Source organism: Sminthopsis crassicaudata, chromosome 3, assembly GCF_048593235.1.
Source record: "Sminthopsis crassicaudata isolate SCR6 chromosome 3, ASM4859323v1, whole genome shotgun sequence".
NCBI classification, from domain to species: Eukaryota; Metazoa; Chordata; class Mammalia; order Dasyuromorphia; family Dasyuridae; genus Sminthopsis; species Sminthopsis crassicaudata.
Window position 1 is genome coordinate 50931204 of NC_133619.1, and position 17117 is coordinate 50948320.

The 17117-nt window shown below is 38.8% G+C and overlaps 1 protein-coding gene across 1 annotated transcript in view; it reads right to left on the reverse strand.

Annotated features, from left to right (window-relative positions):
* GRK7 (G protein-coupled receptor kinase 7) overlaps positions 1-16672 on the reverse strand; it is a 43704-nt gene extending 27032 nt beyond the window's left edge. The window contains exons 1-2 of the mRNA XM_074298475.1: positions 3312-16672; positions 2211-2648 (exon numbers count right to left, since the gene is read on the reverse strand). Of these exons, the coding sequence (XP_074154576.1) occupies positions 2211-2648; positions 3312-3905 (1032 nt within the window). The 5' untranslated portion in view covers positions 3906-16672. The remainder of the gene's footprint in view (positions 1-2210; positions 2649-3311) is intronic.
* Between the last annotated feature and the right edge of the window lie 445 nt (positions 16673-17117).

Genomic DNA, 17117 nt, shown 5'->3' on the forward strand with positions numbered 1-17117 from the left:
ATCCTCAGGTAAAGGAATGCTTATTATTAGTTCTTAAAAGAAATCACTCATTCTGATGCCCTGCCACACATAAACAATTAAACATTTAGATAAGTGTGTGAAAATTTAAGTACATTTAAATAAACACATTCAATTATAACAGCATGTGAACTTTGAACTTTGAGATGAAGACATGCTTGCTAGCAAGGTGCCTAACCTGATGTGGGCCCATATGTCAGTCACTTAGTCAACAAGTATTTAATGGATGTCCACAGGTGTACAGCTCTGTACTAACCCCCAGGGTGTACATATTTGTTCAGGGAAAAGTATGTCCTGCTGTGTGCAGTGAATAGGTTGTAATTGTTGTTGACTTTTCTTACTTCTTAATCAATTTGGTTCAAATTTCACAGTTTTCCACCCACTCAACAGTCTGTGCTAGTGAGTTTAACAAATTTAAATGAGCTGTGAGATAAAATAATTTTTAAGGGAAAAATTATTTCCTTGAACAATATAGAAGAATTCAAGTAATGAATTCAATTGATACAGTCAATATTTTGTAAGATTCAAAAAAATGATAAATTTAGGCAGATTTGTTAGAACCACAATTATTCTTCTAAATTATAAACATGTTATGAACCATCTGACCAGGGCAGAGTCCAACACGAGATCTCTTTTCTCCTTTCTTCTGAATATTATGCTTCTATTATTTGTTGTTGTTAATAAGGTTATTGTAATTAGGTGCCATGACAAGTTGTTAACTCATCCTGAGCTTGTAGTTCCCCTAAAACTCTCAAGTCTGCCCTGGTCAGACCACATCTGGACTTCTTGTCTTCAGTTACAAATGTTCTAAGGAGGGTTATCAGAATAATTTAGCCTGGAAACACAAAAATACAATAGGGGCATGAAAGATCTTCAAGCATCTGAACAGATATCATGTGGAAGAGTTAACAGTTACCTGGAAACAGAACCAGGAACAAAGGGCAGAAGTGACAGAGACAAGTAAATTTCTGACTCAATATTAGCAAAACTGGCTAGTAGTGCTTCTTGGAAAATGAAATGGGTGTCGAGCTCTTCATGACTTCAGGTCTTCAATGAAAGGCTAAATGGCAATTTGTTGGGGATCTTGTAAAGGACGTTCCCATTCACATTTTTCTTTAAGTAATCTTCCGATTTTGAGATTCTATTATTCATTCCATTGATATTTATGGAGCACTTTACGAAAGGCTTTGGGATGACAGTACAAATAAAAAAATCAACACAAAGACAAAGTCATGGTCCCCGTAGAGGTGGCTGTGTACTACTATGCATGCCCACTCTGGGTCTCAGGTTTGGTCAAAGAAGTCCTGAACTTGTTCAAGGTCAGTAGCAAAAGACAAAATGTTGAGTCTTGCTACTGTTACTTCCCAACTAGTGGTGTTAGTAACAACAAAACTTTTTTTTCAACTTCTAATTCTTTTCTTCAAATGCTTAGTCAGGAAATTTAAGAGTCCTGACAGGAAATCAACTCAATTCTAACTTAAAAATGGAGGAAAGCAACTTCTTTCCTTATTTGCCATGCCCTCAGATTCATCATCTACAAAATGGGAATAATAGTATCCATCTCACAGGTCTGCTGTAAGGATCAAATGAGATAAATTGAGTTAAATGGCTAACCTTAGGGTCTCACAGACAAGTTATATTAGTGCCTGGGATTAATGAGGTCTTCTAGCTCTTAAAATTCAGTTCTCTGAAAAAATCTCTTTGTTTTCCCCTTAACTCATTTTCCAATGAGTCCCCCTCAAAAATCTTCCCTGCTAACAAAGGGAATATATGATTAAATAAAAGAAAGATGTTGTTTACATCTAAAAAGATATGACTCATTCCATACATTAAGTCTACCACCTTTCTGCCAAGAAGAACAAGGCCTATTTCACAACCTGTCCTCAGAAGTCAGGATCTGTCCATTACTTTACACAGTATCTCCTTCAGAGTTACACATTTAAATCTCATGGAAAATAAACCAAACACATACATGCGTGCATGCACACACACATACACACACACATATTCTGCTTTCTGAGGCATCAGCCCAATGCAATTAACCAAGAGTTAATGAACCAAATCCTCTTACAACTCCTCATCACTTACGATGACATGACCACCTGGAGGCATTAAGACCTGGCTCTCCTCCGTTTGCTGCCTCTTTCCTCCCATGCACCCTGCCTAGCTCTGATGAAGGGAGGCAGACTCACCCTCTGGGTGATGGGCTTGCCATCTTTGATCTGGACAGCCAGTCCCAGGTCCGACAGTCTGCAGTTGCCACGGTCGTCCAGAAGGACATTCTCAGGCTTCATGTCCCGGTAAACAATGCTGATAGAGTGCAGGTGCAGTATTCCACAAGTGATCTGTGCAGAGTAGAAGATGATCCGGTTTATCTCCAGGCCCCGCTCACCCACATGGTAGATGTGGTACTTGAGGTCTCCGCCATTCATCAGGCTCATGACCAGGCACAGGTGGGACTTACTCTCAAAGGCATAGGCCAGTGTCACAATGAAAGGGCTGTTGACTTTCTCCAAGATTTCCTTCTCTAGAAGAGCCATCTGCTCCCCCCTTTTCTTCTTCAGCCGCTTTTTGTCCAACTTTTTACAGGCGTACATCTTGCCAGTATTTTTCACTTGGACGGCACACACCTTAAAAGAATGAGAGACAGAACAAGCTCATAAGTGTGATTGGGTCCATAGCATAAGATGGAAGGGAGGGGAAGAGAAAGGAAATGATGAAATAAAAAGATTTTATTTTCATTCATAAATTTATTATCTACTTTATTCATTTAAAAATAAGGGGTTTTTATTTTTAGACATTTAGTACATGTCTAGTACATTTAGTATGTAGCTATATAAATGATACAAATTTATAACAAATTTATTTATTTATTTAGCTAAACAGATGACAAGTGAAAGGAGAAAGGGAATATGAATGCAAGGAGGAGCCAACAGGGAATGAGCCATAAAACAATACTTTAGGATTAATTTCTCAACTTTTCTCTGAAGAATTGTTCTACACTGATTGATTCAGGACCCCTGCTTTTACCCCAAATAAGGAGGGAAATGCTGTGAAATACATGCAACCAGCCTCCTTTCCCAAACCCTGCAGATATATTTGAAGTGAGGAACGTGACCCAATGATTGAGTCTAATTTATTCTTCCTAAGCTATTGCAAGGTCAATGATATTAACTAGATGGATGGAGTATGGCCCGAAATTCTCCAGGTGAGGCTGGAAATTCATTTTCCTTCTTACTCACCCTTCATACTCTGCAAGCCCCTTCTCACTGTGACCTTTCTGAAACACTTACCTCCCCGAAACCCCCCTTCCCCAGCACTCGGAACTCCTCGAAATAATTTTCTGTTATTGGCTGCTGTTCAAAGGCTTTCCACTGTAAAAACCTGTCAAAGAAGGGGCTAGCTTGGAAGTCCCGGAAAGGCTGATCCTGCAGGAAAGTCATCGTCTCAGCTTTGGCTAGCTCCACTAGGCAAGTGTGCTCTGTCTCTGAGGCCACCTGGCACTTGGTGGCCAGGGCTGGGCTGAGGAAGCGGAGCTGGCCTCTGGGGGTGGCCTGGGCACACAATTGCACTAGCCCCCTCAGCGTGCTGTCCTTGGTACTGCCCTCCTCAGCCAGTTCCCAGCTGGACACCTCAGCGAGGAAGTCCACAGCCTCCTTGTAGGCAGGCACTGTGGCCAGGAAGTCGTGGAAGAGGCGGCGGCCGATGGGCTGCTGCTCACACATACTCTCAAAGTGAGTGGGCAAGGCTTGCCGCAGCTCTGTGCAGTGCTCACGGGCGGGCAAGGCCAGGCTGCGCCGGCGCTTCTGCATTTCCTTGGTGTCTCCATCCCGGGCCTGGAGGTAGGCTGTGTTTGCAATGAGATTGTCTAGGCCTCCCAAGTCCATGGCTCCCAGACCTGGCCGTGCTCCCCAAGGGAGAAGTGTTGGAGGACCAGGATCCCGCTGGCAGGTGTGCCTGATGGTTAGTTGGCAGGAGTGGGAGGGGGGATTGTTAGCCGAGGTTAATGTTAAATAACCTCTTGGGGGATTTGTACTAAATCTCTAGGAGAGGGAGGGGGAGGGAAAAGTCTTTATGGAAAGCATGAGGTCTTTCAAATAAGAAGCTTTGGCCCAGCTATGTATAGCTTAAGGGAAAGATAGCATTTCAAACGACTGCCCTACTCCTTCCTGGTGGCAGAAACAGCATTCCCCGAAAACCTCAAATTATAAACAATTCTAAGTATAATAATTGTGGAGAAAAGAAGAAATACACACACACACATATATAGTTATGGGATTAACAGGGAGGAGAAAAGATTTCTCCTTGTTTACAATATTTTGGCACACCAAAGCACTGCAGACACCCTACCTCCCATCCTCCTGCCTCTCTATTCATTGGTGAGGACCAACCTCGGTTCTAAGGCACTCCGTACCTATTCATCTCTGCCTTTACAAGGAGGTTTAGGCCCTTCCTCCTTCCCTCAGCTCAAAGTGACCTCTCCAGAAGTCTTGCCTCTTAGTCAGCCTAAGCACCTGAAGCCTCAGGTATGTCTCCCGGCACAAGGGAGCTTGGCTCAGTTGTAAGAGAGCAGGAGACCTGGCTCAGAAGCCTGACTCAGACACTTTAGCTATATGACATTTGGCTAAGTCTCTTAATGTTTTTGCATCTCTGCAAAAAAAAAGTTCTTGACTTTGAACTACTCCAATCCTCCTAACTCCCAAATCCACTGGCAATTTTTCAGTTCTTATTTTCTTTCATACATGTATACATATAGATCACACATACATACATACATATATATATAATAGGCAAGATATGGTGCTTCAGAATCCTTTTTCTCTCTCCTGACTTTCACAACATTGTTTTTTCCTACCTGTACAACTTCTCCATTTCCTTTCTGCCTCATGTGGAAACAGTAAAATACTATTTTAGTCCAATTGAAAACATTAAGAAATCAGTGCAAGGATAGTCTAGTCCCCTGTAAAGGAATTTACAGGCCCGAAAACCTAGATTGATAAAAAAGGTTTATTGTAGAGGTTTGGAAGTAAGGGTAAAGGTAGAAAGATGCCAGGGCCAGAGTTGGTCGCCTGGCAGACGGGAACCCATGGCATGGCTGATGTAAAAATGCCATGTTTGGGCTCCTGCAATGAGTGGACTCCAGAGTTTCCTTTTTATGATCTTGAAGGTGGGTGGAGTCCCAGGCTCCCTTGGCCAGGGTTAGCATTGAATACAATTCAATGGGTTTTTAGATAAGGAAGAAGCTGTTTGTGGGGATTGGGGAAACCTGAGCAGATAGTGGGGGGCTGGGAAAGCCCAAGTTAGCTCAGATCTGGTGGGGGCTGGGAAAGCCCGGATATCATTGGAATTCAAAAAGGGTGCTTTTTGATCAGGATTTGTGAATCAAAGATCCTAGCTTCTTCAGTTATAGAGGGGTTGGGAATCAGAAAGGAATCTTAAAGGGACCTCAACCCCCATCAAAAGGAATTTAAAATCTAATATGGGATAGTGGCTGTGTGTGGAAATATGACATTAAGTCGTGGTACAAGATGGAGTGATGGAACAAAAGGAAGATACAGACAACGTGGTCTAAGGAGAAGAGATTATGCTAAACTAAGGGACTTGAGAAATTGGGGTCCAGAAGTGCTTCGTGTGAAGTCATGCAAGGAAGCCTGTGGCCTCTGGGGCCACAGAAGCACTTCCAGGACCAATACTTGAATAGTGACAGGCACATCTAAATAGGAACAATCAGGAGTCCCCAAGACACCTCTTAATCATCCCCTAGATAGGAGACACAAGGTGGGCCTCCTCTTTCACTCACACTCTTCCTCTCCTCCCTAAGCACTGCCATTCCAAAAGGAACTGGTCATTTTACAAGTAAATGCTCTCTTGGTCTCCTACCCACACCACCTTATAAGAGGCAATAGCAGCCTGAACTCCAGAGCACTTGCTATCTGCCCATCAGGGCACTATTTTTTAAAAGGCTTGTTTAGATTTCCCCCAAACAAAAATGCACCTTTGATCAAAGAGACCTGAGAACTAGTTTGCACAGACCACCGCGCCAAGTCTTACCAAATCCTGTTCTCATGGGACAGCGGCTGCCACTTGTCCTTCACTGCCAAAAACAAGTCACTGTTGCTTCAGGGAGCAGAGTTTTCCGCAGAGCTTTAGGGAGTTCTCCCTTTGGGGGAACCATCCATAAGCTGCATCTTTGCTTTCTCTTATGTATTTTGCCCAAGATCATCAGTCAGAAATCAGGACAGCAAAAATGGACAGTTTAGCCCTAAAATATCTTTCAGTTGCTATTCCCTGACAATAAGAGTCTCTCTCTATAGTTCTGATGATAACACTGTAATGTAAAAAAGATTTTTTTTTTAAAGGAAGTGGAAGAGCCTCAACACTAAAAATAAACAAAATGTTGTATGGATGCATATATGCCAGAAACACCTCATTTCCAATCTCAGATTTAACTTCCTTCTAGTCTTACTCATTCAACCACTCCTTATGAAATTCTCCTAAACAAAAAAGATGAGCCTCTTAGATGAGACGTGGAACTAGGTTTCACCAAGCTAAGAGGAATCTTCTTGTAATTCTATACTACCTGCTGAGAACTTATTATATGAATTAAAAAATGAAGAGACAACAAAATGTCAGTTGTGTAGAGTAAATGTAACTTCTTGGTGGGGTTAAATGTCCATTTGCTGATGATTTTCAGCCAAATAGCATCATCTTAAAGGCTATGTCTACAATGACTAAATAAACTGTTCAGTTTAGAAAAAAGAACATTTTATAGACCTGTTGTCTACAATTTCTGAGCACTCCCCACCTCATCTAGTTTTTTAAAAAATATATTTCCACTCTTAAAAATTAGTTAAATCCCTTAATTTCAGAGACAGAGCAAAAACGCTATGCATTGAAGAACCAAATCATTTTATATTGGAGATGGATGATATGAGGAATTCCTGCTTTCCAGACTTGGACATTTTGTTCTGAAAATGAGAAATGTGATCTAAACAACTGTTCCTCCTCCTGCGACCTGTGGGTTGAGATTGTAAGCAAGGATGATGTTGGTAGGGGTGAGAATGTTTGGCTGTTCCTGTCCTTCCTCACCACCAATAGAAGCCAGACAACAGATGATTTATATGCACTCCTTGGAGTTTCATAACAAAAGAAGTCTCTCTAGGTCATTACCATTATTTGGTAGCAAAAAGTATAAACAATTGCTATTATTATACTACAAGTAATTCTGTATCAGGGAAGTATACTTCACAAGTCTTCTATTCTTATAAGAAAAACAGAGTTAAAATGTGAATGTGCATACTCTTAACCGCAAAGTGATCTATGAAAAGGTATGTTCAAACCCAAAGGGACCTGGAAAAGATTTTGGTTGCTGTTCTACAAAGCATATAATACACTGAAATTGCATTTAGACTTTGCTGTACCTTACTTCATTTCTGATCAAACTGGCACAGTCTATGTAAATGAGGCATTACGGTACAATGCATGTAGCTCTATCTTTGGAGTCAGAAGGCTGAGCTTTGGACCCCTGCTGTTACTTACTACCAGGGTACACTGGGGCAGGTCACAAACCTCTCTGAGGCACAGTTTCCTTATCTGCAAAATAAGAGATTTGGACAAGATGACCTATGACCCCCACGAAGCTGCGTGATACTGTGTACAAACTCTCAATTTGTTGTCTTAGCTGTCAATATTAAAGATCACCATCTATGAGGAACAACTCATTCTTCAACAGGAAATTAACCTGACTTTGTCACAAAAGCTATGGTGACCAGGAAGTAAGAATTCAGACCGCAATTCTTATTTCAGATGCAAAAAGTTACAACTGGAAATAATGAGGCCTATCTTCTGAGACAGTGAAAAAAACTTCCATGTTTTCCCTTAGAGTTTCACATATTTGAAAACTAAAAAAAATCATTAAGCATTGAGTACCAAGACCAATGAGCATAGCATAAATATTTTTCATTCCTAGTAGCTTTAATCATGATTAGTGATAGTAAATAATCTCAGCAAATACCATTTATGAATAAGGAGTAAGACTGATGAGAAGTAGATGCCCGTTAGTTGGAGAATGGCTGAATAAGTTATGATATGTGAGTGTTATGGAATATTATTGTTCTATAAGAAACGATTAGCAGGATGATTTCAGAGAGGTCTGGAGAGACATGAACTGATGCTGAGTGAAGCGAGCAGAACCAGGAGGATATTCTACAAAACAAGAAGTTCATATGACAATTAATTCTGATGGATATGGCTCTCTTCAACAATGAGGTGATTCAGGCCAATTCCAATTCCAATAGACTTGTGATGCATCCAGAAAGAGAACTGTGGAGACTGAATGTGGATTAAATCACACTATTTTCACCTTCTTTTGGTTGTTTGCTTTTTAAAAAATCCTTTTCACGGTTCCCCCCCCCCCTGCAGCATGAATATGGAAATATGTTCAGAAGAATTGCCTGTTTAACCTACATCAGACTGCTTGCTGTCTTGGGGAGGTGAGAAGGAAAAAAATATGGAACACAAAGTTTTGCAAAAGTGAATGATGAAAACTTTGTATGTATTTTTCCAAACAAATACTTTTATAAAAAAGATACCCCCAAAAAAAGACTGATGACAAAGCTGAGCATTCAGTGTATGTGAACAAAGAAGAAACTTACTGCAAATATTTGCAAAATAAAAAGAAAAATTCAATGCACACACATTTTGGAAGCAAAAATAAATGACTCTCAAAGGAAAAGTAAAATTGTTTTAAAAAAAAGCACAACAAAATAAGTTAAGATAAAAATCTAATAAAATTCTATGAAACAAAATATTTAATAGATAAGGAAACCTGAGACTTGATTAGTCTGAAAAAGACCTTGGGGTAATTAAGGAAACTAGAATGGGGTGGGGGTAGGAACAAGTGGGGAGGACCATGGCTATTTTGGATTGAACACAAAAGATTTTCTTTCTTTTTTAAAAATTATATCTTTTTATTTACAAAACATATGCATGGGTAATTTTTTCAACACTGCAAAACCTTATGTTCCAAATTTTTCCCTCCTTCCCCCCATCCCCTTCCCTAGATGATAGGTAGTCTACTATATATTAATTATGTTAAATTATATGTTAAATCCAATATATGTATACATATGTATATAATTATCTTGCTGGAAAAGAAAAATCAGATCTAGAAAGAAAAAAAAAAACCTGAGAAGGAAAACAAAAATGCAAACAAACAGTAACAGAAAGAGTGAAAAAGCTATGTTGTGATCCACACTCAGTTCCCATAGTCCTCTCTCTGGGTGTAGATGGCTCTCTTCATACTTGGATGTAAAGGGTTAGAACTGAGTAATGCACTTGGATAATGAAGCACGTGAGACTAATTGCCAATTGGACAGTTCCCTATTAACTTATTTGAAGGTTGACCCTCCCCAACTGTTCTGTGCTGACTTGATTAGTGGGACGAGGGAGAACTGACGTGTGTGGGGGGAGCAGGAGGAGGAAGAGGAATTGAGACGCAGACACGGGGTCAGTTTCTCCGGGCGTTTGAGGGAGGAAGGTGTGTGTGAGGTTGCTAAGCCCCTGACCTTGATGTAAAAGATCAAGAATAAAGATGTTTAGTAATCCTGACTCCGGCTGATTTCTGGGAAGACAGAGTTCCAGCATTTTGGCGCCCAATATGGGGCACCATTTGTAACATGCCCTCCTGGCAGTTACAATTATTAGTCTGCCCTAGGCCCAACAGAGTACCTTTGACCACTGACCTTTGCAGTGTTAACTCTACCCGGCTCGCCTCCTCTGAGGCCTTCAAAGGTCTCTGGCCACGATCTCTTAAATCTATAGTTTAATAAACAGTAGTACGCTCAAGAACAGCCATGTGTAATCTTAAAAGCCTTTATTATACCTACTCACATAATGCCCTGACTTGTCAGCTCCCTAGTGAACACCTGGTCTGAAGACCCACATGTTCTCTACCAAACTCCTTACCTCTCAGTTATCCATCAGCTTGGCTTGGCTACCCCAGGTTAGGGAGCCAGGTTAAAGAAAGCGACTGCTGTCTGCAGTGGGCTTATAAAGGGCCTGTGAGGTCACACACACAGCCAACCAGCAAGAGAGCTGTCACCTATTACGAAGCTATCTCAACATGGCCAGGATCCCACCCACAGGGCAGTCCTATATCCACAGAGAATACTTCTGGGCCACTCAAATCTCCTGTTGTGCTGTGGCGCCACCCATTTAAAGGGCCCTTACACTTGGACAATTGCAACTGGTCTGAATCAACTCATTGTTGAAGAGAGCCATGTCCATCAGAATTGACTGTTGTATAGTCTTGTTTTTGCAGATCTCCTGGTTCTGTTCATTTCACTCAGCATCAATTCACGTAAATCTCTCCAAGCATCTATAAAATCATCCGGCTGGTCATTTCTTACAGAACAATAATATTCCATAACATTCATATACCGCAATTTATTTAGCCATTCTCTAACTGATGGACATCCACTCAGTTTCCCGTTTCTTGCCCTTTCCCCCCTCACAAAAGATTTTCTATCACTGAATGGGGAACACAGGTCCTTGCTACACAATTTTTCACTGGAAGTTTCCACTGTAAAACTATTTTCCATTTTCACATTCACTGAAGAATAAAAATAATTAGGAGACTAAAGAAATTGGTGTAAGGATTAAGAGCACTAAGCATGTAGAATCTAGCCAAATGATTATCAGAGGGAGAATGGGGTTATTTTGAAAATATTTTAAAGTAAGTAAACACTTAAGGTTAAGACTTAAAAGAAGGCATTTCTACAAAGGCAAATGAGGCAGTGAATCCATCCATCTGCCAAAAGTCATTTGGGCGGGAGATTGTTGTTGCCTTGGCAGGGCCAGCCCCAATAAGGTCCACAGGCTGGATGTTCTCCATTCCTGTCATACACCAACAACATACCAGGCCTGGAAATCTGATAACACAATTTTTTAAGTAACCACCTATGATGCTACATTGCAGAAAAGGCTCTGAAGCTTGAAAAGACCCAAATCTCAGTGAAAGTGATGTTTCTTCTCTGGGTAGATCTGGTGGCTACCTTTAGGATGGCTTCCTGTTAGACGTGAAGTTTTAGCTCAACCTCCTGCTACTCACAATATAATCACCCGGATTTCTGGTAGAAATGGAAGTTGGGGCACAGCTGGTGGCTAGATTTCACTGCTGGTAGCTGACTGTAGAAATGATTACTTTCTATGCTGTTGCCAAAAAGATAATGTGCAAAGTGTGAATATGAAAGGGGTAGAAGAGAACACTCTGAAAAATTTTAATAAGGTCTAGCATCACAGTAACATTGATTTATGGACTGTTCAGGTCTATCCTCCCCAAAAAACTCCATCATAGAAAAAATGCAAAATCTAAAATAGATCTTATTTATTATTGTTGTTTTTTTAAATAATAGAAAAATATAAGCACATAGGAGAAATTTGAAAAATCATCAAAAAATTATTGAGTTAAGCAATTGCTTTTCTTTGGGAATGGTAGCAGAATATAGATGCTGTACACTTGAAATCTGTAATGTTCTGGAAGCATTCTTATCCCTTCTACATTGCAACTTTCCCCCTTGTGGTTTCACTATATTGTGGGTTGGCATGAGAAATTAAATGGGAATTTGGAGGGAGTTTTGCAGAAACTGCAGATGACACAGAGAGGCTAGGAGACAACATACAATCTATGACCAGATTATACAATATGGTACAGTAACCACCCCATAAATGAAAAAGAAAGAATTTAAATTTCTTTTCTGGTAGGAAGGCCAAAAAAAATTTTAATGAATTTTCCAGATCATGGGGGTGAGAGAGAGGGCCAGTACTCTCAAACCGTAAGATGTGGTAGGGATAACTATAGTATAGATTGGCTATGTTGATCTAAAAAGAAACCTGATCTTTCCAACTCAATTCAAGCAACATTTCTGTCATTCTTCTAAGCTGATTTTGATTTTAATACTTTATTGTATTGAAAATGTTGAGCACAGAATTATTAATTTGAAATTTTCTGATTGACAACACTTGAGAAGCCAGCCTATTTTGGAAATACTAAATGAGACAATTGAAGAAATCCTGTCTGTTTAAAAAATGTTAAATGTAGAGGGTATCATTTACATCAAATTTGAAAATTTGATTTTAACATCTTTTTGAAGGGCTACTTTACCTGTTAAGTGTGCTGATGAGCATGAACTACCAGCCAGAGAAACTGCTTGTGCTGAGACATTTTCAGGTGGTTTCCTGTCCAGTGCCTTGGTTAAGCCCGAGGCTATTTATAGACTTCCTGCAGGAGAGACAACAATGATAACCAATGGCAGAGCTGCTCCAGGGTCATTTGGAGTCTCTTCTCTGCCAAGGGGAGGAATCTCTCAACAGCTTTTCCTTGTGTCCTCCAGGGCTGAGCCCAGTGCCCAGGACATAGCATCCTAAGTGTTATTGACTTCACTGGTATGGAAGCTGATACCCAAATAAATAAAGAGATAGCTCCTAGGGGCTCTTGGTAAGCTTTGGTCAACAGGCTCACTGACATCAACTTCATTCTTCCCATTGATGGGTGTGAATTCTAACGTATTATCAATAACCTCTACAAATAATAGCACCTTGTGTCGACATAGCACCTTCTGTGCTGAGCACTTTAGAGACAGGATCTCATTTTGTCCTCACAATCATCCAGTTAGATAGGGCACGTATTATCATTTCTATCTTACAGTTGAAGAAAATGGGGCAAAAGTTTAGACAACTGTCCAGGTACCAGAAAACAAGTGTCTGAGGTCCTGTTTGAGTTCACGCCTTCCTCACTCCAGGGCCAACAATCTTCACCTTGACATCTGATGTTTCTAGGTGAAAAGTCAAAAAAATCAGAAGTGATACAAAAGGTCTTTAAAGAGGGCAAAGTCTTTTTTTTTTTTTTTTTTGAAAGGGGAGAAATGTGGTGAGGAAATGGACTAACTAGAGGCCATTGAATATAATCTCTTGGTAGAATTCCCTGTTCAACAAATACTGAAAAGCAGCTTGATAGAAATTTGCTTTAGACCAACACTTTACGGGAAATGCTAAAATAAGCTTAAAATGATGAATAAACTTAACTATAAAAAAAGTCACATCAGAAAATTCAACAAATAGCTCTAAAGTATGAAAATTCCCATTTTAATTCAAACCAGATTAAAATATAACTGATAAATAGTTTAACAAAATAAGTAAAAATGTAATATAATTTAAGTAATGTTAATTGTTTTTCTATCTTAACATATCAAAATGGGCTCAATTTTTAATCGAGTTTAACACCATTGGGACACATCATTAAAAAAAAATTGAACAACAAAAAAGAAGAAGGAAAAATTTTTTAGATTTATAGTTTTGGAGAACATTCATAACTAACAAAAATCACAAAAAGCAAACAGCTAATTTTAATTATACAATTTAAAAGCCTTTATATGAATAAAACTGACATAATTAGAATTAGATCCTAATGGTTGGGGACAGGAATACTTTGCTTCAAAAACAATTGATAAAGGTTTAATATCTAAGGTACAAGGAATTACTACCACAAATCACAACAGAAATGCAAATTTAAGCTTAATTTTACCTCATAGTCAACAAATTGGCATGGTTGACAAAGATGAAAATAGTTTCAGAGTAATTTAGAATTTTAAAAGAACTGACTAAACTGTTCATACCCTATCTTCCTTGGAGCCAAGAGCCCAAGGTGAAAGACAAGAGTAAGGTTCTATCAACACCAAAGCTACTGTAATTGCAGACAAATCAATACCATGTTAACAGCCAGGGAGCTAAGCTCAGAATCAGGAACTCCTACCTTCATATATGATACACTAACTGCATGATCATAGACAAAAATAGCTTTAGTAAAGAGATTATAATAGTGTAGTAGGGTGCTAAATTTGTGATTTACAGAGGAGCCTCCTAAGAGCTTCATTACCAAGAATTTCCTCAACAGAGAAATGATACCTTTCTTGGTGTAGAGGTAGCAAAACCATGGTGGGCTTATGCTATCAGATACAGTGTGGATGTCATTTTGTTTGGCTGAGCTATATTGCTTTGTTAGGAAGGATGGCTTCCATGTGTATAGGGAAGGACAGAGGGAATGGTACTATAAAATGGCAGTGCTTCCTTCCTAAAAGAATCAATAAAAAAGTGGGGGTTTTGGGGGGAAACTTTTTAGGTCAATGAGTTTGACTTTTATTCTTGGAGGAATTGTCCTAAAATATATTTTAGAATGGTTTGTGAACACCTAGAGGAAATGGCAATCCCAAAGAGCTAGAGGCACAGCTTCATCAAAGGTCATGCCAGATATCCTTATTTCCTTTTCTGTTAAGGTTACTATGTTGGTAGATCAGAGGATCCTCTACAGTTTACTAGATTTTAGCAAAGTATGGATAATCTCATGTGGAAACAATAGAAACAAGGAAGGAAACAAGGGCTAGATGACAGAAATAGTTAAAGCTGACTTTAATATAGCTGACCCAAAAAGGAAGTCATTAATGGTTTGAGATCACTTTCAGTGGGTGTCTCCAGTGAAAGGGCCCCCAAATTTGTGCTTGGTCTCTTTGCTATTTAACTTTTCATAAATGAGATGAAATGTGCTGAGATGCAAATGATATAAAGCTTCAAGGGATAGCTGACACAGTGGATGACTCTCAGTATTTAAAAAAAAGATCAGTTTCACAATATGACTAGATAGCAGTTTATCTGAAAGTCTTAGCTATCTGTGCATCTGTGTACAAATGATAGCTAAGAGAGAGTTAATGTACTGCTATAGCACACAGAGGAACAATTTTCAGGAAGAAATGGCAGTCTCATACTTTGCCCTAGTCATACCATACTTGGAATACTACTTCAGTTCTGGGTACTCCCTGCTGGGAAGGACATTAAGGAGCCACCAGACAAGACACCGTTTGAGTGAAGGGTTTTAGAAGACAAGACTTTAGAGAGAGCAAGTGAATATTCGACTTATAGAAGAAAATATATTGTAATATGTCAACATGTTTTGTATCATGTAATGTGACATAAATCTCTCAAATTCTTTGCCTCTTAGAAATCTTAGCTCCCTTCAAAGCTCGACATAGGTGCCAGGTCTTTTAGGAAACCTTTAAATTGCTAATGTCTTCTCCTCCTTCAAATAATCCTTATTATATGTTACTTCTCCAGTAGATTGCAAGTCTTCTGTGAACAAAAAAAAGTTTTCATTTTTGTCTTTATCTCCAATGCCTTATAAATTATAGACTCCTCTTCCTCAATTCAAATCTGTCCTCAGACACTTCCTAGCTGTGCAACCCTGGGCAAGCCATTTAATCCCTGTTTGCTCCTATTTCCTCATCTGTCATATGAGCTGAAGAAACAGCACACTACTCCCAGATCTTTGCCAAGAAAAACCCCAAATAGGGGCACAAAGAGTCAGACATGACTGAGTACATTTTTAATAGCCTGTGCCCTGTACCTTCTTGATAGCTCTTAACCTGCAGTTCTTGAATATGTTTTTATGTTCCAATAAATACATTTTAACATTTATGTACCCAAAAAGGCTTCATTAGACTATCAAAAAAAGATTAATAGTCTCTGGCTATACTTTATGTCTATGCCTTATTTAAGTGAAGTAATAAACTATAATTAGATTTATCTTATAATACAGAGGGATTCAAATTACTTAACCAAAAATTAAATTAGCAAAGCATATTCTTAAATATTTGCTAATTAACTATAGAGGTAACCAAGGGCTTAATCAGTAAGTAGTTGGGAAGAACTGAGTTCAAAATATGACTTCAATCATTTACTACTTGGGTCATCCAGGGCCAGTCACTCAACCATTGTTTGCCTCAGTTTCCTGTCCTGTAAAATGAACATAACACCAATACCAACTTCCCAGGGTCATTCAATATAGATAATATTTATAAAGTGCTTAGTATAGTGCCTGGTATATATAAATGTTGGCTATGTTTATTACTATTAAACAGTCACAAGAAAAATGAGCTTAAATGTTACCTCTGATATTAGCTGTTTGACTGTGGTCAAATCATTTCATTTATAAGCTTTAGTCTCCTTCTATAAAACAGGGATGATGACTACACCTCCCAGAATGGTTGTGAAGACCAAATGAGGTCATGGAGAAAAAGGATTTCTTAAAACTTAAAAGTGCTTTAAAGATGTCTGTTAAAGAATATAAACAAGAAGTTTTCAAAAGATAAAATCTATGACATCAATAATCATGTGAAGAAATGTTCTCAACCACTAATAATTAAGTAAATGCAAATCAAAGCAATTTTGAAGTCTGAAACTCAGTTTCAGACCAACAAAAGATGATAAAAGGAAAAAAAGTGGGACTATGGAGAAAAGAAATACCAGCATGGCTGATGAAGCTGTCAATCAGCCCAGCTACTGTAGAAAGTGTTTGGAACAATGCCCAGAAAGTCACCAAACTGTGTGCTCTTTGACCCTGCTCTCCCACCACCAGATCTATATTTTACCCGAAAGAAATCAAACAAAGGGGAAAAGGATCTGTATGTACAAAAATATTCACAGTTCCTTTCATGGTAGGAAAAAAAAAGAAAAACTAAAGAGTTGTCCTTTAGGGAAATGGCTGAACAAACTGCACGTGAATGTAATGGAACACCACTGCACCACATGTAATAATAAAACCAACAATTTCAGCAACAACTGGGAAGAACTTTATAGGTAATGGAAAGTGTCATGAGTAGAACCAGAACAATATTACAGAGAAAGATAACTTTGAAAAACTTTTAGAACTCTGAACAAGGCACTGATAAAACCTGAGTCCAAAACAACATCTTTTCAAACAGAAGTAATGAATGTAAAATTAAATGTAAAATTTTCAGGCATGACATGTGGGTTAATTTGTTTTGCTAGACTATGTAGACATGTATTGAAAGATGTATTTTGAATTTTCTTAGTTACATGGGTTAACAGAAATGACAGATTAATGAAAAATACTTGTTATTTTTTAAAAAGTGTGATGTCAACTATTATTGTATCATCTGCATGTTTGGACAAATGGCTTAAAATTTTATATTTCATTCTAAATTTCCAAATTTTTAAGCACACTTTTACACAAAAGTTTATAAAAATTGACA